Source organism: Suncus etruscus, chromosome 7 (genome assembly GCF_024139225.1).
Source record: "Suncus etruscus isolate mSunEtr1 chromosome 7, mSunEtr1.pri.cur, whole genome shotgun sequence".
NCBI lineage: Eukaryota > Metazoa > Chordata > Mammalia > Eulipotyphla > Soricidae > Suncus > Suncus etruscus.
The window spans coordinates 92,038,156-92,063,500 of record NC_064854.1 but is presented as its reverse complement, the minus strand read 5'-3'; the positions used below and the strand labels follow the sequence as shown (position 1 = coordinate 92,063,500).

The 25,345-nt window shown below is 38.0% G+C and overlaps 1 protein-coding gene across 1 annotated transcript in view; it reads left to right on the top strand.

Moving 5' to 3' along the window:
• The first annotated feature begins 566 nt into the window (after nucleotides 1-566).
• ELAC2 (elaC ribonuclease Z 2) overlaps nucleotides 567-25,345 on the top strand; it is a 31,712-nt gene continuing 6,933 nt past the window's right edge. Inside the window, exons 1-15 of the mRNA XM_049776844.1 lie at nucleotides 567-842; nucleotides 1,616-1,666; nucleotides 1,780-1,850; nucleotides 2,715-2,779; nucleotides 5,198-5,255; nucleotides 6,250-6,318; nucleotides 7,804-7,911; nucleotides 8,768-8,826; nucleotides 12,257-12,315; nucleotides 12,409-12,481; nucleotides 13,063-13,175; nucleotides 20,712-20,807; nucleotides 21,998-22,136; nucleotides 22,217-22,302; nucleotides 24,642-24,760. Coding sequence (XP_049632801.1) covers nucleotides 616-842; nucleotides 1,616-1,666; nucleotides 1,780-1,850; nucleotides 2,715-2,779; nucleotides 5,198-5,255; nucleotides 6,250-6,318; nucleotides 7,804-7,911; nucleotides 8,768-8,826; nucleotides 12,257-12,315; nucleotides 12,409-12,481; nucleotides 13,063-13,175; nucleotides 20,712-20,807; nucleotides 21,998-22,136; nucleotides 22,217-22,302; nucleotides 24,642-24,760 — 1,393 coding nt within the window. The 5' untranslated portion in view covers nucleotides 567-615. The remainder of the gene's footprint in view (nucleotides 843-1,615; nucleotides 1,667-1,779; nucleotides 1,851-2,714; nucleotides 2,780-5,197; nucleotides 5,256-6,249; nucleotides 6,319-7,803; nucleotides 7,912-8,767; nucleotides 8,827-12,256; nucleotides 12,316-12,408; nucleotides 12,482-13,062; nucleotides 13,176-20,711; nucleotides 20,808-21,997; nucleotides 22,137-22,216; nucleotides 22,303-24,641; nucleotides 24,761-25,345) is intronic.

The following is a 25,345-nucleotide window of genomic DNA, read 5'->3' as shown; positions in this document are numbered from 1 at the left end:
TGGACTGTTTAAAAGGATTGCTACTGGCAAGGCTCAGGGGACCATAATGTAGTGCTAGGTATGAAACCCAGGTCAGCTGCAGGCAAAGCAAGCACTTTATTCTGTTGTATTATCAGACCATCCTCAGAATTACAATGCAAATACAAATTAATGAAAGCATTATGCTGAAGCTTTATATAATTTATTGCTCACATTTAATTATAAGAACAAAAAGCAAGAATAAAAGCGAAGATCATAACTGGTGGAAGGTGGATTCGAACACCGAAGCATCAGAGACCAGCTCTTTCCCAGACCCAGAGTTTCCGGAAGTCGCGCCCTAATGAAAGTGCATTCTCCTAAAAAAAAAAAAAAAAAAAAATTGACAGGTTGGAAGGAAACAGGAAGAAGAGACAAGGAGCCAAATAGTTCTGGACGCTCTAGCATTTTCCCACTCTATGGCCACCTCCAAGTGACAGGTTCCTCTCGATTGGCTGTCCAGACTCGTGTAGGCGGGCATCTTGGTCTTCGGCTCGCCTATTGGCTGGGCTTGCCGCGAGCGTGGAGGAGCCAGCGCGGTGCGGGCTAAATGTCCATGGGTGACCCCGCCTCGTTCTCGAGGAGTGTGGAGTCTGGCGTATGTGGACGTTCCGCGCTGTGCTCCGGTTAGCGACTGGACGAACCATGTCGCAGGGACCTTCCCGCCGCCCGCGGCCGGCCAAGGACCCACTGCGGCATCTGCGCACGCGGGAGAAGCGTGGCGCGTCCTGGGAGCCCGGGGGCCCGAACACCGTCTATCTGCAGGTGGTGGCGGCTGGCGGCCGAGACTCTGGCGCCGCTGTCTACGTCTTCTCAGAGTATAACCGGTCAGTACATGTGTCCGGAGGTGGCCTGGGCCTCTGCTCTGCGGGGTTCCCTTCCTACCTCCTCGTGGCTCTCTTAGTGCTCCGCCTTCCAGAGCGTCACCGGTAGAGAAGCCTCCTAAAGCTTGGGTTTCCCACACTTGACACATGTGACATTTCACTTCAGCATCTATCCCTCCCGTTTCTGGGAGTTCTAGAAGAACTTTAGACTTGGTACAAGCGCCCTCCTTACCTTTTGGATTTGGAATTCCCTTTGGGGCTCTCTGAGCCACATCTAGAAGTCAGGATCTCATACATGTGTGGGTTATTCATCAGATCAAAGTGTAGTGGGGGAAAGAACCCAGGTCTCCCTTAGCACCCTCACCTTTACGTCTCTGCTGAAGAGAGCACAAAATCCTGCTCCTAATTGCAAAATTTCTCTTCTTAGATATAACATAGATTTAAAGGTTATTTATTTATTTATTTTGGTTTTTGGGCCACACCCAGCGGTGCTCAGGGGTTACTCCTGGCTGTTTGCTCAGAAATAGCTCCTGGCAGGCACAGGGGACCATATGGGACACCGGGATTCGAACCTTAGGTCCTGGATCAGCTGCTTGTAAGGCAAACACCAATGTGCTATCTCTCCGGGCCCAAAGGTCTTTTATTTTAGCTGAGTACTATGAAGTATATAAATGTGTGTGTGTGTGTATGTGTGTGTGTGGTTTTTTTTTTTTTTTTTTTTGTATTTGACAGACTAAGTTTGTCCCATCATGGTGTATGTAATGTCTGTCTCGTAGGTATCTCTTCAACTGTGGAGAAGGCGTTCAACGACTCATGCAGGAACACAAGTGAGCCAACTATTTTATTTTGGAGTGGAGATGATTATTTTCTGAAGTGTGAAGCAGAACTATTTTTATAGCAACACAAAAGGCTAGCTTTCCTATCTTCAAATATCTTTTAGGTTGAAGGTGGCTCGTTTGGACAACATATTTCTAACCCGAATGCACTGGTGTAATGTGGGAGGACTGTGTGGTAAGTGTCTTTTCTGGAGTTTGAAGGTGGAGGGACATCTCTGGGATTTGAACTTAACTTTTCTGTTGTGTTCCCTCTCTCCCTTGCTTTTGCAATGAAACTGAAGTTTTTAGGCCAGCACGGTCAGTTGTAGCTTTAAAAACTGACCCAGAAGAGCTGATGTTAGCATGGATACTCCAACTTTTATCATGACTTAATTTCTTGAATTATACTGGAGACATGTGATAGTAAATTGAACAATGTAGTATTTAGAATTGCAATATACATTTATACATGTATATATATTTTTGTTTTGTTTTGTATTTTTGGGTCACAGAGGGCAGCGCTCAGGTTACTCCTGGCTCTGCTCTCAGAAATCACTCCTGGAAGGTTTGGGGGACCATATGGGATGCCAGGATTCAAACCACCATCCGTCCTGGTTCGGCTGTGTGCAAGGCAAACGCCTTACCTCTGTGCTATATCTCTGGCCCTGCAGTAAATATATATACCCTTGAAACCACTGGCTGCTATAGTCAGTTCAGATTGTGTTGCCATCAAATTCTCTAAGCTTTATATGGGTAGGAAATACTCACACCATTCTCAGAATTGAGAAAGGGTCAGGTAATGAGTTTCAGAATATAAAGGCAACCTTTTACTTGCATGATTTTGCTTACTAGGTTCCTTAATCCATTATCTTAGGATCCACCCTGCCCATTCTAGAGGTAGTTTAGGAATATTTGGTATTCTTTCTCCCTTTTAGCATTATAGTAACTGCTCTACAACTAGAATCTAAAATGAGGACAAGTGGGTAAATAACTGGTTCAGTAGCTCTGTCTGGAGTACCTGTAGGCCAAAGTAATGGAGATTCCTTTTTATTCTTTTAAGGAATGATTCTTACTTTAAAAGAAACTGGACTTCCAAAGTGTGTACTCTCTGGACCTCCCCAGCTGGTAAGTTTCTCTTTTCTCAGATTTTTAAAACTAACCTCTTTTTAAACGTTTATAACAAGAATTTCCATTTTTTCTAAATTAGTCTTCTGCCCTCTTGAGATAGCTGATAGTGTTGTAAATACCTTTCAGGTTAAAGAAACATAAGTTCAAAACCTTTTTAACTATATGAGCTTAAACAATTTACCTCTCAGAAAATGACTGTAATGTAAATGAAGCAATATATAGAAAGCAATAAAATAACATTATTTTTTTATTGGGGTGGGGGCCACACCCGGCGGTGCTCAGGGGTTACTCCTGGCTGTCTGCTCAGAAATAGCTCCTGGCAGGCACGGGGGATCATGTGGGACACTGGGATTCGAACCAACCACCTTTGGTCCTGGATCGGGCTGCTTGCAAGGCAAACGCCGCTGTGCTATCTCTCCGGGCCCCTAAATAACATTATTAAATGGCATCAAGCAGTTATACAGTAAAATCTAGACTGTTTAGTTTTTATATTTTCTACATAAAAGTATCTTTGTCTTCCAAATCAGCTAAAAATGTTGTTTACACATTGTGATTAAAACTATTTCTCATTACATAAGTTGGAAAGCAACCTGTCACCAAGTCTTCTTAATTCTTTCTCCAAAATAATGTCTCTAATCCATTCATTTTTCTACATCTTACTAAACCTTTGTTTCTGTTACTATACCTGTCTACTCTTTTTTGGGTGGGGGTGGGGGGTTCACGTGGCAATGCTCAGTGGTTACTCCTGGCTCTGCATTCAGAAATAATTCCTAGCAGCGCTTAGAGACTATAAGGGATGCCAAGGCTCAAGCCCTGGTTGACCACGTGCAAGGCAGGCATCCTATTCTCTGTACTTCTGCTCTGGTCCTTACTCTTGCTATCTTACTATATCTGTTGCTGCTCACTGTAATCTATCCACATAGCATCCAGAGTATTTGATAGAATATGACTTTTCATCCTGAAATCTTTCAAGGGTTGGTTCTCCATTATAATCAGGGGTCCTCAAACTTTTTAAACAGGGGGCCAGTTCACTGTCCCTCAGACCATTGGAGGGTCTGACTATAGTAAAAACAAAACTTATGAACGAATTCTTATGCACACTGCATATATCTTATTTTGCAATGAAGAAACAAAACAGATACAAATACAATATGTGGCCCGCGGGCCATAGTTTGAGGACCACTGATTATATTATAATAACATCTTCCTATTGCTTACACAAATATAGTGAGCCTCAGCTCTTGACCACACATGTATTTCCATCTATGTGCTAGAAATACATATTTGCACTCAATCTTAACCATCTGTCCACACTGAAGCCCTTTACCATATAATTATTTTGTTAATTTACCTACCAATTTCCTTTTTCGACATCTCTTCTGTGACTTTCAGGCTTAGCTTTAAGAGTTTTTTTGTTTTTTTGTTTTTTTTAATTGGGTTGAGAGATAGTACAATGTTCTTTACTGAGCATCACTGAGAGTAACCCTGAAAACTCCTGAGCATTGCTGGGTCTGGCTTAAAAGACACCTGCACTGTCAGAATGGCCTTGTGTAGTTTTTATGCCACCATAACTATACCTTCACACCCTCAGACACTTGCATTGAACTGCTACCCCATTGACGTAGAATCTCCAGTAGGATATATGGTATACTGGATTGGGTGCTTGCCTTGCATGTGACAATGTGTGTTAATCCCCAGCATTCTTTTAGTCCCCTGAGCCCTCCAGGAGTGATCCCTGTAGTGATTCTCCATTAGGGCTTATAGAACTCCTGAGAACTTCTTGGAAGCTCCCCCCCAAAAAAATCAATATAAGGATTTATGTACTTAGGAGTTCCCTTTATTCACAGTTGAATTGCAACACCCCTGTTTTTCATATTTCTTTGTGAATACTCCCTAACTTTCTTTTGTTATTATTCATTTTAATGATTTTTGTTCAGTGGATTCTTTTTTTTTTTTTTTTGGTTTTTGGGTCACACCCGGCAGTGCTCAGGGGTTATTCCTGGCTGTACGCTCAGAAATTGCTCCTGGCAGGCTTGGGGGACCATATGGAATGCCAGGATTTGAACCACCACTATCCTTCTGCATGCAAGGCAAACACCTTATCTCCATGCTGTCTCTCTGGCCCCTGTTCAGTGGATTCTAAATTTCCCAAGAGAAAGGTCCCCTCATCACTGCTGAATCCTTAACATCTAATCGAGTGGATACTCATTAAATAGAAAGTTAAGAATACTTAATACAGGCTGAGAATTACCCTCAGTGGTAGAGAACATGCCTTATTTATATGAGGACCCTGGGTTTGATCCCTAGTATATAAATAATTTTTAGTGTATTGACACCTATTGGTATCTCCTATGTACTTGAGCATGTTACTTTTGCATTTGTGTAACCATAATTACTCATGTTTTTCTTTTGTAGGAAAAATACCTAGAAGCTATCAAAATATTTTCTGGTCCCTTGAAAGGAATAGATCTTGGTATGCACTTAATTATGACTCATTATCTGCCATTTGTTTCAAATGTACATCTGATCTCAAATGACAATCTGTAGAAACAACTGCTGAATTTTTTTTTCTGTCACACCAAGTGATGCTCAGGGATTACTCCTACCATTGTGCTCAGAAATCGCTCCTGGCTTGGGGGACCATATGGGAAGTCAGGGGATTGAGCCAAGGTTCATCCTAGGCTAGCGCGTGCAAGGCAGATGCCTTAATGCTTGCGCTACCACTCCGGGCCCATCATCAGCTGAATTTTTAAAAGAGTGCTTACTAAATGTTCTATAGCTCTCCTCACTTATTTATTTATAGGCAGGCAGGAATGATTTTAAAACTGCATACTATAAGAATGCTAGGCAGCAGTATTTACTTGGGCTCAGAGACTCCATTTCTTGGCATAGGGGTGATTCTTAGAGTTTGGATTATCTCAAATTCCTTGTAGTAGGAAGAGCTTATAAGCTGAAGAACATAGTTTTTTTGGTATATCTTTTTCTGGATTTCAGCTGTGGCTATTCTGGCAAACTTCTTGATGGGAATAGGCCTAGTCTAGGAGGCTCTGAAGGCTCATGTCCTGAAAGCAGTGTGCATATCTGGATTGTTAATGCTTTTCCTTATAGAAACACTAATTTTTTACTTCAGAATGAATATGTGCTCTGAAAGTTCAGAGTTAGTTTCTCTGGCCTCACAAAGCAGTGTAATAGTTTGTCTTAATTTGAGTATTAGTTTCTTTTATTATATATAATTGGTATTCACAAGTATGCCTTTTAATTTAACTAGCATTATTAATGGTAGATGAAAATAGTTTTGTTCTTAAATTTTATTTTCTCAGAAATTCTGGTTTGTGTTTGCGTAAAATTTGAGATTTGAGGAAAATTTCAAAGCTCTTCAGTTGCTTATGTCAGTGATCTGGAATGGTATTTTTCATGTGCCCAAGATAAGCACCCTGCTGGTACTTAACTGTTTTTCTTTTATATAGCTGTGCGGCCTCACTCTGCACCAGAATATAAAGATGAGACCATGACAGTTTTCCAAGTTCCTATCTACAGTAAGTATAAATTGTTCTAAGAAGGTTATATAGACTCTGCATAAACAATTGGCAAGAATAGAATTGGCTTGAATATTGTTTTTATATATTCTGTGTTCTCAGATGATTAGAAAATTTAGGTGAGGATAAAACATGTTTCTTCTCATTAAGGAGCTTCTGATCTTATGGCCCAGCATTACACATTATATAAAATGGTAGTTACTATATTTTGAAATATCACATTAAAAACACTCAGAAGATAGATTATTCTCAATTTTAAAAATTTATTGTTTGGACTTAATTTGTTAGTTTTAAGCACCTTCCTTTGAAGAGAGGATATGGGTAAGTTTTCAGAGAAAACGAAAAACTTTTAAAAAGCAACAAATAGAAACTCAGCAACCTAACACTAGAAACTTAATAATAGTATTATTTGAAGGTCACATGAAACTTATAGGTCCAAGAACAAATGATGTCACACTGTCATGTGATGTTATCCTGGAGACTTGCTAAATATGTTCTGCATCAAGTTTTACAGATTTCAGAATGTAGAAAGTGGGATACCTCGTTCACTGACTTGCCTGCTATTTTTCAAGTGCTAATTTGTACAAGAGCCTCTCAAAGGCCAGAACAATTCAAGACCTGATAGAGAAGTGAAGTATATACCCAAGAGCCATAGGCAGTGAGATGACCAATCTGATTGGAACTGCCTTTGACTCACTTCTGATCAGTTCCTTTTATTTGACACCTTCAACTGCTGCACTCCCTTCACCAAACTTCCCCTATATTGTGTTTTCTCCTTTGTTTTCCCTTCCCTCACTGGCGTTTACCTCACCCATCACTCAAAATGGAACTAGTTACATAAATTTGTAATATATTTGTATGCTCACTTCACAGACCCTGCTGGGTTTCTTTCTGGATACTAAAGGATTGAGCATCAGGGAGGAGCAGAGAGAAAGTACTATTGTTAACAGATTTGTGGCAATTCCTAGAGTGGTAGTTTTCTTTTTCTTTATCTTCATATTTAACTGATTGCAAGATTATGTTAATTCAGATGAAATTTTTTTTTATTTTTGGTATTTGGGCCACTTCCATCAGCACTCAGGTTATTCCTAGATCTGCACTCAGAAATTACTGCCAGCAGGCTCGGGATCGGAGATCAAACCCGGATCAGGTGCATGCATGCAAGGCAAACACCCTACCTGCTGTGCTATTGCTCCAGCCCCAGATTGAATTTTTAAATTAAGAGCAATTGATAATAAAGCAGTATATATATGTGTATATATATACATTATAATGTATAGTTGACAAACACTGTGCTCCTCTGTAATCCAAGAAAAAGTTAAGATGTAATTGTGGCCGAGAGTTCTACATATAGTAATTGTTATTTAATGATGTCATGCAGAGGGCTCCTGATTTACCGAACTTTTTCCTTTTGGTAACATCTGGATTTTGACTATGAGCTCACCCCTGGTAGCAGGTGATTTATTTGTTTCTTGTACCAACTAGATAAACAAATGCATGGGCAGTGCCAGACATTGAAGAGTCCAGAAAGATCCCATTCAGAGCAGTCTTCTGACTCCAAGTCACCTGAAAATGAGCAACACCTTTCAGATGGTAATGGTATTTATGTAAAGCTAAGTGTACTGTCAAGATAATTTTATTTTCTTAAACTTTAAATTCTTAGTGCTGTACATTAGAATGAGTGTCACTAAGCTCTCTGTATATATGATATACCCACCTTTGAATGTTTGTTAGTGAGGAGCTTTGAATGGAGTTCTCAAAGGGGTCATTGATTGAGTTCCGGGGTCATTGATTGCTACAGTGTCTTTTTTACTTGTTATTAATATAGGTTAATTATTTATTGCAGCAGAAACTTATTAAACTCCTAAGCTATAAAATATTTATAGCAGTTAGACAATCTGTACCTTTTCTTTCAGGCTAACAACCTGCAATAATTTCCAAGGTTGGATATATGAAAGGAATTTGGGCTGTTTAAAGATTCTGTTGTCTAGTACTGGGGCATAGATTGATAAGTTCCTCTTTCTCCCAGACATTTTTGTCTGATGATCTAAAGGAGGCCCTTGTAAGTTGTCTTGCTTTGGATGGTAAATACTGAAACCCACAATTTTTCACTGCAGGACTTGTGTTATCTTACATATTTTCATTCTTGTTTATAATATCCATTTCTATCTTACACTCTTATAGAAAGTGTTAGGTTATAAACATATTACTTGCCTTCTAAAGGGTTTTTTTGTTAGCATTTTATTTCATTTACTCAAATATATCTCAGTGTCAGTAGGAAAAACCATCTATTTGAGAATAAATTCAGTGTTTTTCTCACTTTTATATAAGGACTGTTATGACAAGTTAATTTTATTTGGTGTAACACTAGATATCTGATCATAGCTCGATACGTGATGTCTCTGAGCCTTCATGTTTCCCTGTAATAATCACATTTTCTTTTCCTTAGGTGTTAACCAGAAAATTGGTGGCAGGGATCCCTTCTTGGTTGTAGCTTTCATCTGCAAGGTAAAAGTCTTTTTTGTTGATTTTACAAGGTGGTCTTTAAAGTTTGTGATAATTTGAAAGTAGCTGCCTATAAGTTATCTGTGTACCAAGAAGTAACACAGATATCCTATTTCTCAATAGCTAGAAACCTATACTTTGTAAATTACCTTCTAGTGTTCTTAACGTTCTGTATTTGTTTTATATACCTACATGATATTAAATTATTTCTCATGGAATTCAGACATTACTAAAGTCAGTTTTATTTTTTCTTCAAATGAATTACGTCTTTGTTTAGATACCTTCAACTCTGATTCATTGGAGTTGTTAAGTTGTCAGGCTGATTTTAGTATTGAGTAGCATACTACTTCATATAGGCCTTTATCTAATCATCTTTTCTTGGCCATTTGCATTTATTGTATTTAGTGCATGGTGTTAGACGGGTCTGCTTGGTTTTTGTTTGTTTGTTTTCGCATGTGACTCACCCACAAGAGACTTCCTTTGTCCTATTTCATACTTTTGCCTCGTTATTAAATATGAACTGTCCATATACTTGAAGATTTTTCTCTGGCCTCTCAATTCTATTACATTGGTCTGAGGGTTTCTCTTTATTCCAGTAGCATGCTATTTATTACAATTTGAAATTGAGGAAAGAGAAACCTCCCATATTTTTTTTTTCATCTTATTACTTTGGTTGTTTGGGATTTAGGGGTAGCCATATGTTATTATCCTGTATGAAAATCATGTGTGTTTGATCTGTCTTTAAAAATTATCATGGGTAGTTTTATAGAAATTACATTGAGTCTGTATAGCTTTGTGCTGTACTGGAGATTTATTCTCATTTCCTCATGTCCTCTTTTATTTCTTTTATTAATAATAAATATGTCTTTCTCCTCTTGATAATTTTATTGTCACATGCTTCGTTTTCTGAAGCACAATTATGAATTGAATTACTTGTTTAGTTTCTCTTGCATTTCATGGATTTCTGTGTATAGAGTTTGTAGTCTGACACTTTACTGTGCTTATCTGTTGTTTCTGGAAGCTTTTTTGTTGAGTCCTTAGGGTTTTCTTTATATGTAATTTCCTCTTTGATCTTGGTTGCTTCCAATAATCTTTATTTTTGGCTTTTATCATCTGATTATAATGTGTCTTGAAATATTTTTATTTGCATCTGGGTGTGTGCACTTCAACTCTGGAAACTTCTTGAATATGATTTGATTAGTGATTCTTTATGAAATTGTCTTCTTAATCTCAGATTTTGATGATTTTTTTGATGGTTCTTAATGTTATTCCTCTTCAATTTATTCCATAGTTATCTTGAGTTTTTGTTGTTGTTGTTGTTGTTGTTTTGGTTTTTTGTGGCCCCACTTGGCAGCATTCAGGGTTTAGTCTCATTTCTGTACTCAGGGATCTCTCCTACTAAGGCTCAGGGGATCATACGAGGTACCAGAACTCAAATCTAGGTCAACTGCAAGCAAAGAAAGTGCTCTACTGGCTATATTATTGCTCTGTTCCTTCCTTTCTTATTTTTAAAACTTTTAGATTATCCTGAAGCTTCTCCTTTAATAAGAGGAATATAATATACCCTTTGCTGGGTGATGCCTTAGTTTTTTCATCTCTGAAGATCTCAAAGATTGCATCTCAAAATTAATCCTTGTGCTTTTGAGTTACTTCTGGGCAAGGCAATTTTTTTCTTTCTTTTTATATATTATTATAACAACACCATAATGTATCAAATTGTTCATAATACAATTGTTTCATCATTTATTGTTCAAGTACCAGTCAAATCATCAGTGTGACCTCCCCTTCACCAGTGTCCCGTGTTTTTCACCTATCACTATAGCCTGAGTCCTTGCAAGAACAAATTTACTTCATATTGTTTGTTACAAGATAAAAGGAAATGTAATTATCAAAACATAGATCAACAAGGGTCAATTTGAAATAATTGTTATATCTTTCCATGGCACTACTAAAGTCAATGTCTAAAAATTCTGTCGGTGCTAGTTGAGCCTTCTTTGATATGTTTAGTCCTACTAGGCATGGCAGGTTATTATATAACTTTCCCATCAGATATCCTGTGGTATTATGGGACTAACATCACTTTAAAATTTCGTGGTGACTTTGGTCCAAGTTTTATAGATCTAAAACAAATTTGGAGTCTTGGAAGTTTGATAAGGTAAAGTTGCAGAGCTGGGTATTTTTGAGGTGTGTATTTTGTAGGATGTGGCACTGGGAGGTTGTGGTTTATGCAGAAAGAAGAGTCTGTCCCTGTCTATTTTGAGAATGCCTGGGAAATATTGGTGCCTATTTTCTTTTAGAACTTGGTAGAGGAGCAGGGCTATTTTTCTCCATAAACTTTTTTAGTTTTATTGTTTGACTGGTAGAGAGTGAAGAAGTTTTTCACTCTTTAACAGAGCCTCCCCCTCTCTATCTGCCTGCAGTGGAGTATTTCAAGTGATTTCACCCCAGCTTTTGGAAAGAAAAAGAGAACTAACCCTATATAACAAGACTTTTTGATTATTGAGTGGTCTTGATTTCTCTTGACCCTTAGAGTTGCTATGACATTGCCCTACTGCTCAGTGTGACAATGCACCTTCCATTCTGACAGCTAGAGTCCCTTGCTGGAGGTTGCTTGTCTTAATATATCTAAATTATTGTAAACAATACTTTATTAAATTCTCCCAATAACATATAATTCTCATTTCCATTCCAGAGGAGGAAACATAAAACTCAGAGTAGACATTTCTTGCTTATAGTGTACATTTGAACTTCTTAAACTTTTTCTACTTGCACCCCATTTTTTCACCTAAGAAATTTGGGGCTGGAATGATAATACAGCAGTTAGGGAGCTTCCCTTACACATGACTGACCCAAGTTTAATGCCCAGCATTCCATATTGTCCACAGAGCCCTTCAGGAGTAATTCCTGAGTGCAGAACCAAGAGTAATCCCTGAGCACTGCTGGTGTAGACCAAATAAATAAATAAATAATACATAAATAAATTTGATACTTGGTTTTTATTTGATATAGAATAGGTTGCACTTTATTAATCATAGAATGACTTAGTACTTTAAATCATCTAGTTCTTCTGCAGAATGTAATATACTTTATTTTTTAAAATCTTTATTTTCTTGTTTAATGATTGATTGATTATTGGGCCACACCCAACAGTGCTCAGGGTTTATTCCTGGCTCTGCACTCAGAAATGAGCCCCAGGCAGGCTGTGGGACCATATGGGATGCCAGGAATCAAACTGGGTTTCTCCCGAGTCAGCTACATGCAAGGCAAACTCCCTACCACTGTGCTATCTCTCCAGGCCAAAGGCAACAATTTAACTTCCATTTTATGAATTATAAGAAAAAAAATAGATCAGATAGTTGGCTTCTAAGGAAATTTATTAAAACTAAACTGCTTCTTAGTCACTGAAGTTACATTTAAGTTCTCTTTGTCACAGCTTCACGTGAAGAAAGGAAGCTTTTTGGTACTCAGAGCAAAGGAGCTGGGCCTTCCAGTGTGAGTGTTGTGGGACAAATTACTGATGATGTGATTGGTAATCTTAGTTCATACAAATCTATATCTAACTGAGGACTTAACTTTTCTTTGTAGTGGGACAGCTGCCATTGCCCCCATCATTGCTGCTGTCAAAGATGGGAAGAGTGTCATTTATGAAGGAAGAGAGGTGAGTTACCCAAATTTTATATTTCAGCAGTTACAGGTAGGGTCTATCTAATTGACCAAAGTTGCCTTTTTGGCTTAGATTCTATAGACATTACTTCTAACGGATGTTAGAGAGTTTGGATTTTATTATTTGTCTAGTTGCTTAAACAGAGTCTAGAGTTGTTCTGCATGTTGCAGCTGACTGTGTTTGGACATTTCTGTAACTTTCTGTTTAGGATCTGATGGTCTTTTTTCCTTGTACTTGAACTTGTGGGTTGAATAACAGAACCATAAAGATGTACTTTTTAAGTAGATGGTGCATCATGTTCTTTACCAGGATATTTTCTTGAATGACTGAAGTACCAATGGCCAGTCTGAAGTGTGAAGCCTGATTTAATTGCTGCTGGAGGTTTAAAATAGCTTCTGCAGGCTAACTACCAATATAAAATAGAAGCAGAGAGAACATGAAGGATCTAGGTAGTAACCCTTAGTTGTTTTTATTAATTAGCATAATGTTAGCAGTTGATTTGAAGGCCCTTCAACACCCTTGTTGAGAATGTACTTCCTGCTGGGAACTAGATCATGATCCCGTTGACCTTACAGATTTTACCTGAAGAGATCTGTACTCCTCCGGATCCTGGTGTTGCTTTTATTGTGGTAGAATGTCCAGATGAAGGATTCATTCAGCCCATCTGTGAGAGTGCCGAATTCAAGAGGTAATGAGAACACTCTGTGGGATAAAGGGAGAGGACACATAAGCTCACAAACCCCAGTCCAGTATATCTGGACATAAGCTGGACATCATTACATAAGGTCACAAACCCCAATACAGGCATATCTCCTGACAGCTGTTAACACCCCAAAACAAACAAAAGAAAAACTAAGATGAATATAGTCTTGAAAGTGAAATTAGAAAAGATTGAGACCATTGCAATTTTTTCTAAGTTTGGATAAACTGTAGAAATTTCATACATTCTAACTAATATCCCCTATATCATTATTTGGATTATTTTTACAGAAATGGAATTTTCCTCACTTATATTTACATTAAGGTGGGTTATTTTGTTTTCAGTTTTTGTTTTTGTTTTGGGACCATACTCAGTAGTGTTTAGACCTTACTCCTGGCTCTGTATTTAGGGATCACTCCTGGTTGGCTTGAGGGACCTAATGTCATGCCAGGGATAGAACTTCGATTGTCTGTATGCAAGACAAGTGCCTTATCTCCTGTCAATGACTCCTACCCAAGACTGTGAACATTTGAGACAGACTAGGTCAGGAGTCAGTATGAAGAGATTATCTTAGTTGGAAATATGTGTGATTTAATAGTCTATAACCTTGATGCCATTCTTTTTTGTTGTCAAATATATTGAGCTGTTTTATAATTAAGGTTTAATCCTGAGTGGAATATTTGATCCAAACATCTGTGGGTTTTTTTTTTTTTTCCATTTTTTAATGATATATTTTGTGCAATTCCCTATATATTTTCTTTTCCTTTTTCTTTCTTTTTTTTTAAAAGGACTGGAAGGCACCCAATGGTCTCAAACTATCAAAGATGATTATAAAGCCAAGCTTGCTGAAGCTAAAGCCAGTCCATATTTTCTTTTTTTTTTTTTTTTTTTTTTTTTTTTTTGGTTTTTGGGTCATACCTGATGTGCTCAGAGATTATTCCTGGCTCTGTGCTCAGAAATCTGCTCCTGGCAGGCTCAGGGGACCATATGGGATGTCAGGATTTGAACCACCATCCTTCTGTATGCAAAGCAAATGTACTACCTCTATGCTATCTCTCCAGCCCCCCTATATATTTTCTTTATTCACTTTTCTGTTGCTAATTTTAGTATTTCTAGATTTTTTAATTAATATTTCATTGTTTGATACAGTAAAATCTTTCAGGCCAGAGATACATTATGGCAGATAGGGTGCTTTTCTTGCAATAGGTTAACCCAGGTTTGATCCCTAGCAGCCTGTTTGCTTCCCTGATCACCACCAACAGTGATCTCTAAACTTAGAGCCAGAAGAAAGTCCTGAACATTGCTGAGGATAGCCACAAAAAGAATAAGAACAAATTTAAAAAAATTTTTTTGTTTGCTTGTTTGGTTTGATTTTTGGGTCACAGCCAACAGTGCTCAGAGATTACTCCTGGCTCTGTGCTCAGAAGTCTTTCCTGGCATGTTTGGGGTACTATATAGCATGCTGGTAATCAAACTGAAGTCTGTCCGGGGTTTGCCTCATGCAAGGCAAACACCCTACCACTGTGCTAATGCTCCAGCCTAATGAGTTACTGTGATTTTTAATAATGGCTTCATGCCCGTAATCCATTTGGATTTGTGCATGGTGTTAGATGGAGGTCTGAGTTCGCTTTTTTGCAAGTGGCTGACCAGTTGCCCCAATCCTACTTGTTAAAGAGCCTTTCCTTGCGCCATTTTGCATTTCTTGCTCCCTTATCAAAGATTAATTGATTGTGTATCTGGGGAACATTTTCTGAATACTCATGTCTATTCCACTTGTCTGAGGTTCTGTCCTTATTCCAATACCGTGCTGTTTTAATGACTATAGTTTTGTAATACAATTTAAAGTTGAATAAAGTGATGCTTCCCATATTCCTTTTCCCAAGGGTTGCTTTAGCTATTCAAGGGTGTTTATTGTTCTAAATGAAGTTTAGGAGTGTTTGATGCACTTCTTTGATGAATGTCATGGTATCCTTAGAGGGGTTGCATTAAAACTTTACAATGATTTGTGGAGTATTGCCATTTTAATGATGTTAATCCTGCCGATCCATGAGCAAGGTATGTGTCTCCATTTCCTCTTTTATTTCTTGAAGCAGGGTTTTGTAGTTTTCTTTGTATAGGTCCTTCATGTTTTTAGTTACGTTGACTCCAAGATATTTGAGTTTGTGTGAATGGGGTTGTTTTTTAATGTCCATTTCTTCTCTATCATTATTGGTGTATAAGAAGAACATTGATTTTTGTGTGTTAATTTTGTAGCCTGCCACTTTACTATATGAATCTACCGTTTCTAGAAGCTTTTTGGTAGAGTCTTTAGAGTATCATGTCATCTGCAAACAGTGAGAGCTTTTCTATCTGGATGCCCTTGATTTCTTTTTTGCCTTATTGCTACGGCAAGAACTTCCAGCACTATTTTGAATAGGAATGGTGAGAGAGGATAGCCTTGTCTTGTACCAGATTTTAGAGGAAAGACTTTTAGTTTATTATTAAGAACAGTATTTTTCATTGGCTTGTGGTAGATGGCCTTGACTATATTGAGAAAAGTTCCTTCCATTCCCATCTTGATGAGAGTTTTTATCAAGAATGGGTGTGGACCTTATTGAATGATTTTTCTGCATCTATTGATATGTTCATATTGTGTTTATTTTTCTTTTTGTTGTTATGGTGTACTGTGTTGATTGAATTATGTATGTTAAACCATACTTGCATTCCTGGAATGAATCCTACTTGGTTGTGATGTAAGACCTTCTTGATGAGGCATTGGATCCTATTTTCCAGAATTTTGTTGAGGATTTTTGCATCTGAGTTTGTAGCTTTCTTTTCTTGCAACATCTCTGTCTGTTTTGGGTCTCAGGGTGATGTTAGCTGCATAAAAAGTATTTGGTGTATTCCTGATTTTCAGTTTCATGAAAGAGCCTGAAGAGGTTGGTAATATTTCATCTAGAAAGGTTTGAAAGATTTCATTAGTGAATCCATCTGGGCCTTGGCTTTTATTTTTGGGAAGACTCTTGTTTACCATTTTAATTTTCTCAGTAGTGATGTTTCTGTTTAGATATGCTAGATCACCCTGGTTTAACCATGGAAGTTTATGAGTCCAAGAATTTATCCATTTCTTCCCGGTTCTCATGTTTCGTGGCATAATTGTTTTAACTCAGTTAAACAATTTTGCATGTTTGATCTGGATAGCAGACCCAAAACCATAGGGTATATTGAACAACCCTTAGGTAAAACATTCTATGACATCAAGACTAAAGGCATCTTTCACCTGGAAACAGCACTCTCCATAGAAGTGAAAACAGAGATAAACAGATGGGACTATATTAAGCTGAGAAGCTTCTGTACCTCAAAGGGAATAGTGCCTAAGATACAAAAGCCACCCACAGAATGGGAGAAACTATGCACCCAATACCTGTCAGACAAGGGGCTAATATCTAAGATATATAAGTTACTGACAGAATTTAACAAGAAAAAACATCTAACCCCATCAAAAAATGGGAAGAAGAAATGAATAATTTCTCAAAGAAGGGGTACAAATGGCCAAAAGGCACATGAAATAATTTTCCACGTAACTAATTATCAGGGAGATGCAAATCAAAATAACTATGAGGTACCATCTCATGCCACATTGTGGTGGGGATGTGAGGAGAAATGTACTCTCATTCACTGCTGGTGGGAATGCCATCTAGCCCAGCCCTTATGAAAAACCATACGGAGATTCCTCAAAAAACTGGAAGTTGAGCTCCCATATTATCTCGATCTACCACTCCTAGTGTTATACCCTAGGAATACAAAAATACAATACAAAAATTCCTTCCTCACACCTATATTCATTGCAGCACTATTTACAATAGCCAGACTCTGAAAACAACCAAGATGCTCTTCAACAGATGAATGACTAAAGAGTCTGTGGTACATATACACAATGGAATATTATGCAGCTATTAAGAGAGATGAAGTCATGAAAATTTTCTATCCATGGATGGATATGGAAACTATTATGCTGAGTGAAATAAATCAGAAGGAGAGACACACAGAATAGTCTCCCTTATCTAAGGATTTTAAGAACAATAAAAGACATTATTGTAATGAGGGCCAGAAGGACCACCATGATATGAAGTTCACCTCAATGATGGATGAGTGCAGTTAGAGAAATAATACACTAACAACTATAATGACAATGTTAATGAGTGAGAGAAATAAAATTCCTGTCTCAAATAGAGTCAGGGGATGTGGGAGGAGGGAGATGGGGGTCATTGGTGGTGGGAATGTTCACTGGTGAAGGGGGATGTTCTTTTTGTGACTGAAACCCAACTATAGTCATGTTTGCAATCATGGTGTTTAAATAAAGATAGTATTAAAAAATAAACACTGATTATAAACATGATTGTGGCTGCATTTCAGTCATAAGGAGAGCATCCCCCCTTCAGTGCAACCTTCACCATCACCTATGCCCCTATTTCCCTCTGTGAGTGAAGGTAAATAATTTAATCTAAATCCATGCTCTGATCAAAATTACAATGATATTTATGACAATTGTCCTACAATAGTTTCATATTTCATTCAAAGGTATTGATCAATTTTGAAAATAGTTGTGTCATGTATAATGATTCCTATATGTTGAGTTCAAGTTATCTAGGTTGGTTAAAACTCAAATGTCTAAAAAAGATTTTAGGGTGGAGTGATACTTCTGTCTAGAATTCTGAGGCAGGAGAATGTGTGACAGCAAGAGCAGTGTGTTGCCATCTCAAGCTTGTTATCTTATTTAGCCTCTGTGCTAGATACAGCTTTAAACTTGGTTCATGTTTCATTTGAAGGGCTGCTTTTTTCTGTGAGAGGGACAATCCTATTTTTTCTAGGAACAAGTAATACATTTTGTTTCTCTTGATATATTTTACTTTTATTTTTTGGTTGGTAGAGATCAGTGGTCCTCAAACTACAGCCCGTGGGCCACATATTGTTTTTATTCCCTTTTTGTTTCTTCACTTCAAAATAAGATATATACAGTGTGCATAGAAATTTGTTCATAGTTTTTGTTTTTACTATAGTCCAGCCCTCTAATGGTCTGAAGGACAGTGAACTGGCCGCCTATTTAGAAAGTTTGAGGACCATTGGTAGAGATACATACCTAGCGTTGCTCAAAGTTTACTTCTGACTTTGTCTTCTGAGATCACTCCTGGACATGCTGGGGATTGAATTCAGGGCAAACTTATTCAAGGCAAGGACCTTTCTTATTGTATTGTCTCTGGCTCAAATTTTTATTCGAGTCTTTATTCAGAAAGATTTGAGCCAGAGAGATATTACATGGGAAGAGCACTTGCTTTGCACATGACCATCTCTTGCACCATATATGGTGCCCTGAGTTGTGTCAGGAGTGAACGTTGAACACAGAGAAAGGAGTAGCGCTGAGCACTACCAAGTGTGAACCCAAAATAAGAACAACAAAAGATAAGAATATTGGGCTGGAGGGAGAGATAGCAGAGCAGTAGGGCATTTGCCTTGCATGCAGCCAATCCAGGACGGGCAGCGGTTTGAATCCCAGCATCCCTTATTGTCTCCTGAGCCTGCCAGGATCGATTTCTGAGTGCAGAACCAGGGGTAACCTGTGAGCACCACCAGGTGTGACTCAAGCCCCCTCTCCCCCAAAAGTTAAGAATATAAATCTAATTCCCCACACTGCTTACTGCTTCTTTTAAATACAGACACAACTTTATCCCTTTTTATTTTTTTCTGTATAAGGAAAACAGTCACTAAATAAATCTTAGAAAGATAAAAAAAAAATAATGGCTTTATGCATACATTATTTCACCCATACCACCAGAATAGCAGCTTCCCTTCATCAAGGCTCAAAGACTTCCTTTCCACACCTTCTCACAACCCAAAACCAGTTCTGTACATCAACTCTATTTCTGTTGCCTTTGGCCATTTGTTGTTCCTTTTTGTGTATTTCTGGATTCCTAATATAGAGTGATAATTTTGCATTGACCTTCTGATTGATTTTATTCAATATAATAGCTATTAGTTCCATCTATTCATTGTGTATATATTACCACAACTCTTTGTTTCATAGTTGGACATTTAGGTTGATTCCATATCTTAACATTTTGATAAATTAAATCAATGTCTTTGTGCTTTGGGGATAGATACCGAGAATTGATTTCACTGGATTGATGTGAGTTTTATTCTTACTTTTTTTGAGGGATTCTTCATATTGCTTTCCATAAAGGTTGATCAACATTCTCACCAACAGTGAATGAGGGTTTCTTCTCACCACAAACCTGCCTATGATGGCTGTTTCCAGACTTTTTGCTATATGCCATCCTCACTGGTATGAGATGATATCTCATTGTCATTTTGATTTGCCTTTCCCTAGTCATATGTGAGCACTTTTTCATATACCTATTGACCATTTGCATGTCTTTTGTAATCATATCTGTATCTCTTCTCCATTTTTTGATGGGATTATTGGAAATTTTTTATCAAGCTTTTTTAGTGTTACAACAATTTTTGAGGTGGGGAGTTTGGGCCTCTTCCAGTGACGTTTAGGGGTTAATACTAGCTATGTGCTCAGGAATGTCCCTGGCTTGGGGGACCAGTGGGATGCCAGGGGATTGAACAACAGTCTGTCCTAGGTTAGCACATGCAAGGCAAATGTCTTAGCGCCTGCGCCACCACTTCAGCCCCATGCTACTACAAATTTTTATAGACAACTGGCTATAACTTTTAAATTAGTATTAGAAGTTATTGGGTTCCCTTAAATTCTCATTGGATAAATTTGGATGTATAGGCTTAATGTTTAATCTGGCCATTAGCAGCAAAACTACTTTTAAGTCACTGCAACTGATGAAAGCAGAGAGCCATATACATGGATATATTGCATTAGGTTTACATAGTGTGGACTCCGTGAGAGAGACAAAATTGCTACTACCTTTTAAAAGAAAACTAAGGATGAAATTTGAACTATTTTAATCATTGCTTCTCTAAGTGGTAGATTACAGTTGATTTAGAAGATGTGCTTTGGACTCCCTGGAAGGCAGACGTGAAGGTGGAGTCAAAAATTTATTAGAGGAAATGCCTGTGAAAGGTATGAGAAGGACCAGTAATAGCACAGTGGATAGAAAGCTTCCCTATAGGAGTATGCTGTGAGGATTCCCAGGTATAATCCCAAAACAGGCAAACAAAAAAGATGAAGCCAAGGGGGCAGGAGTAGAAATGGAAATGCTTGCCCTGCTTTGCAGTTCTGATCCTATTACAAGAAGGGATAAAAAGAGCCTCTATCTACAGCAAAAGATTTAGATATTTTCTACAGACTCAGATAGGCATGGGGATCTTGTTCCTGTGTCACTGTTCAAATTCTTCCAGGCTGAGACAGCACTGGCTACAGACTTGTATCTAGAGACTAGCATGAAGGCTGTGGGCTGACTGTAGAGAGAGAAAAGTAGCACCTTCTTAGTTGCACAATTAACATTTGTGTGTGTTCTTAGTGTATGTGACATTTTTGCAAAGCAGAGCTCCTCTCTTTCCTCTACCCAGGTACCAAGGGAACGCCGAAACTGCTGTGGCCCTGGTAGTCCACATGGCCCCAGAGAGTGTCCTTGTGGATAGCAGATATCAGCAGTGGATGGAGAGGTATGGATGGCTAGAAGTATGTGTAGAAAGATGGGGCAAATTTTCTGGGTTTGAACATTTTTATCATACAAACTTTTCTCCTTAAGAATTGCGTACTCACTTCCCTGAATTTTCTCTGATGTTCCTGTTACTTTTCAGTATTAAGAACATCTAGTCTCATGAAGGAACACTACCAGTAGGTGGCACAGTAAGCATGTCTACTGGCCTGGGGTTCAGTTGAGTATCATTTTCACCTTCTTCTCCCTGTCTTGACATTTTGGGATCTTTTGCAGTGTTAGCGATGGGGTATACCTGTCTTTGCTCAAGTCTCTTCTGACTAAGTTTGGGGAAACATATGTGGTGCTGGGAATTAACCTGGGTCAGCCACATACAAAATAAGCACTTTACTTGGAGTACCATTTCTCTGGTCTGACTACTTTTTGGTGATAATTTCATGCATATATCTTAAAAAAGACTTGTAAATACAAAATAATGGGTTTATTTACTGAATTTGATTTACTGGACATTGGTAGCATATGGAGGACTATACATTTTATTTTCGTCAGTCTTTACAATAGCCCTCTGAATCCTTTAATCTACCCAAAATTAATAAGTGAAAAGAGATATTACTTTAATTTCTCCTCTTGGCTTCATTAGCCATGACCAGCATTAGGTACAGGAATTACCTGAGTTGAGTTTAATAGCACCAACTCTACTTGACATTTCAGCCTTCATTGTGATTATTCTTTGGCCTCTCCCTTCTTGGCTTTCCTCATCAAGCTTAGTAGTTTTTTGCTCTCTGCCTCTCTATTATCATTTGCTTCTTTAGAAAAAAGTTTATGTCTTTATGTTTATGTTATTGCTTCCTCTTCTACAGTAGAAATGCATGCATTGTGCCTTTTCCTTTACCCTTTATTCCATTTAGTTTTCAAATCCCTATCTGTAGGCTTAATAAATCACATCTTAATGTTTATTGTCTTTACTATATATCCAAATTTGAATTTGGAAAAATACTAAAGTCTCAGTAATTGCATTAATTTTTAGCCTTTTCAGATAAATCGCTTCTTTTGGGATACCATACTTCACTGTGCTCAGTGGATAAATCATTCTTTGAACACATCTCTATACATTATTACTTCTAGTCTTCAGTGTTACCTGTTAAATAGGATGTTTCCTAAAGGACACTGAACTTACAGTATGTTTCACCTTAGGTTCGGACCTGATACCCAGCACCTAATCCTGAATGAGAATTGTACATCAGTTCACAACCTCCGCAGCCACAAGATTCAAACACAGCTCAACCTCATCCACCCTGACATCTTTCCCCAACTCCCCAGTTTCCACTGTAAGGTAGTATCACAGAATGTTCTTCAATGGCCTGACCCTTGCCTTTTCCTTTGATTCTATGGTGTGTATTTTTTTTCTTTCAGGAAGCTGCTGCTGCCTTTAATGTGCCCATAGTTCAAGGTGAATGTCTCCTCAAGTATCAGCTTCGTCCTCGGAGAGAGTGGCAAAGGTGTGTGCATTTCCGTAGCTGGTAGAATGGCCTAGGTTGGGTTAGTAGGCTTTTTGTGTAATGAGCCAGAAAGTAATTATTTTAGGCTTTGCGGACCATATGTGTGGTCTTTGTCAAAACTTCTTCCCAGTAGCATGATAGAGCTATAGGCAATATTGAATGTATGTGACTATGTTCCATTATAAAATACATCAAGCTGACCATAGGCTGGGTTGAGAGAAAATTGTGGCTAATGATTATTTTTTCTAAGATTTTTTTTTCTGATATATGATATATAATGATATATGATTATTACTTAAAAAGACATACCATAATTTCATCACCTTGAGATAGTAGGTTGTTAACTTCTGTTTTGGGGTTTATTATTTGTTTGTTTTGGGCTCACACCCAGCAGTGCTCAGGGGTTCTCCTGACTCCAAACTCTAAAAGTACTTATGGCAGTACATGAGGGACCTATGAGATATTGAATATTGTATTTGGGCTGGCTGAGTCCAAGGCAAGTACCTTATCAACTGTACTGTAGCTTTGGCCTTAACTTGTGTTTTTTTAACTCTAAATTAAAACATGCCCAGCAGGTAGACATGTTATATGTGTATGAGTTTCTGTTTTTGTTGTGTTTTGGTTTTTGGACCATCCAGCAGTGTTCAGGGCTTACTTCTGGTTCTATGCTCAGGGATCACTCCTGGTAGTATTTGAGGGACTATGTGGGGTACTGAGGTTTCAACCCATGTCAGCTACTGAAGAAACACTCTGTGTACTGTACAATCTCTCCTACAGGTGTGTATTTTAAATGTCTGTGGGTGGGCTTGTGTTCTGAAATGTTTATTTTTGATGTTTAAGGTGTGTATTTTAAATGTGTGTGGGTGGGCTTGTGTTCTGAAATGTTTATTTTTGATGTTGATTATATATCATTTTTAGTAGCAAGATTTTTATTGGCACTTGAGATAGGGATATTGGTTCATTTGAGACACTTTCAGTTTTTACTCTTAGTGGAATAATGGATACTTGATATCTAAATATAGAATTTGTTTATTTGTTTGTTTGGGGGCCACAACCAGTGACACTCAGGGATTACTCCTGGCTATGTATTCAGAAATCGCTCCTGGTTTGGAGGACATTTGGGACCCTGGGGGATCAAACTGCAGTCCGTCCTAGGCTAACATCAGCAAGGCAGACACCTTTCCACTCTGCGCCACTGCTCCAGCCCTATAAATATAGATATTTTATGTGTATCTTAATTAGGAATAATTCTTAGACATGGGATTATTGAATCAGTATGGAATTTCATAAAAGCTCTTAGTAAACATAAAGTTCCTTCTAGAAAGGGTACACTAGTGTGCTTACTTTTCCTAAACCTTTAATTATTAGTCTGATGCTTGCATAATTTATCATTTTTCCGCCTACTGTATAGTGTCCATCTCTTCATGAACTATGTTTTAGGTTTGTTTGTTTTTTATACTGTTGTTGGAGCTCTTAGAGTATATTGTGAGCGGTATTGCAGAGTTGATATCTTGGGACTCTAAAGCTTTTTTTTTATTACTTTATTGGTACCTACATAATCAATATTCTTTAGCTAAAAAGCTGTGATTGACCCACATTAGATCCTTGACAGCTATACCTAGGACTCAATTTGTAAGCTCCTAGGTAATTTTGATACTTATCAAGTTGAAGAATCACTGTTCTAGTTCTGGTTGCTCCTTGTAGGTAGGGCTAGCAATTGCTTTACTAGGTTCTGCCCCAGAGCACCGAGTCAGGCCCTTCACAATTATTTCCATAGTGATTTCCAAGTGTTTTCATTGTATGTACTTCAATCTCAGTATGGTTTTCAGCTTATTTTGCCCTCCTATTTTCTTTACCCCTTGGGAGGAGATGCTAGTGGATCTAGAAGTCAAAGATACACAGGACCCAAATATCAACTCTATGGGGTTATTAAACATTGAGCAGAAATATTATCATGTGTTAGAGCTATTCATAATTCTTGAAGACTTTACATAAAGATTTTTATTTTGGGAGGAGTTGGGTTTTGGGACCACACCAGGCGCTCACAAACTGGCTTTACGCTTAGAAATTACTCTAGCAGGGTTGGGAACTACAAGGAATGCCAGGAATCGAATCCAGGTTGGTCTTGAGTTAGCAAGGCAAACTCCTATTGCTGTGCTATCATTCTGGCCTCAAATTAAAAGTTTCATAAGACTACAGAACTGCCTTAGGTCTTGGTTATACTGTCTTTCCTTTTGATTGTAAAGGTATTTCTGCAGATGAATGCATTAGTTCTGGATATTCAAATTGGTGAGACAATGCATCTACTTTGGTCACTTCAGATGCTTTTCTCTCTACAGAGATGCTGTTATTACTTGCAATCCTGATGAATTTGTTGCTGAGGCTCATGGACTCCCCAATTTTCAGGAGAGTGTTCAGGAATACAGGAAGACTATACAACATGGTTCTATCCCAGCAGGTGAGGAAAGACATATTCTCCTGGCCACTGTTTTCTTTTTGCATAGTGCCAAATGGAAAGTTATTATAGCACAGTCTAAGTGGCTTTACTTATTTAATCTGTAGTTCGATTTAAAAAGATATCATTGTGTTTCTCCCTTTTAAATCAGTTAAATGGGAATGAATGATTAATAGCATCTTAAAAGATACATTTTGGGAACTCCTGGGAGACATGTGTAAAGAACTTTGGGCAAGGATTTGGCCAGCTGAGGATAGTCTTGGGTTTGCCCTATGTGTCCATGGAAGATTTTGGCTATGTCATTCCAGTTGTTGCTCTTTAGTTAGTGATACTTCATAAAATTTGCTCCTTTTTATTTAACACTAATGATAATAATAGGATTGCTAGAGTAGAAGGTATTTTTTTTTTGTTTTTGTGTTTTTTGTTTTTGTTTTTGTTTTTGAGAAAAGTCATTTTTCCAAATGGGCTTTCAGTAGAAATCACCCTGTAACAGGCAAGTGGAAATTTTCTTTACTCTCATCATGGACTTTTCATCTGCATTATGGAAAAATTCACTACTCTGGGTTTATGCTTAGATTATTGGTTTTA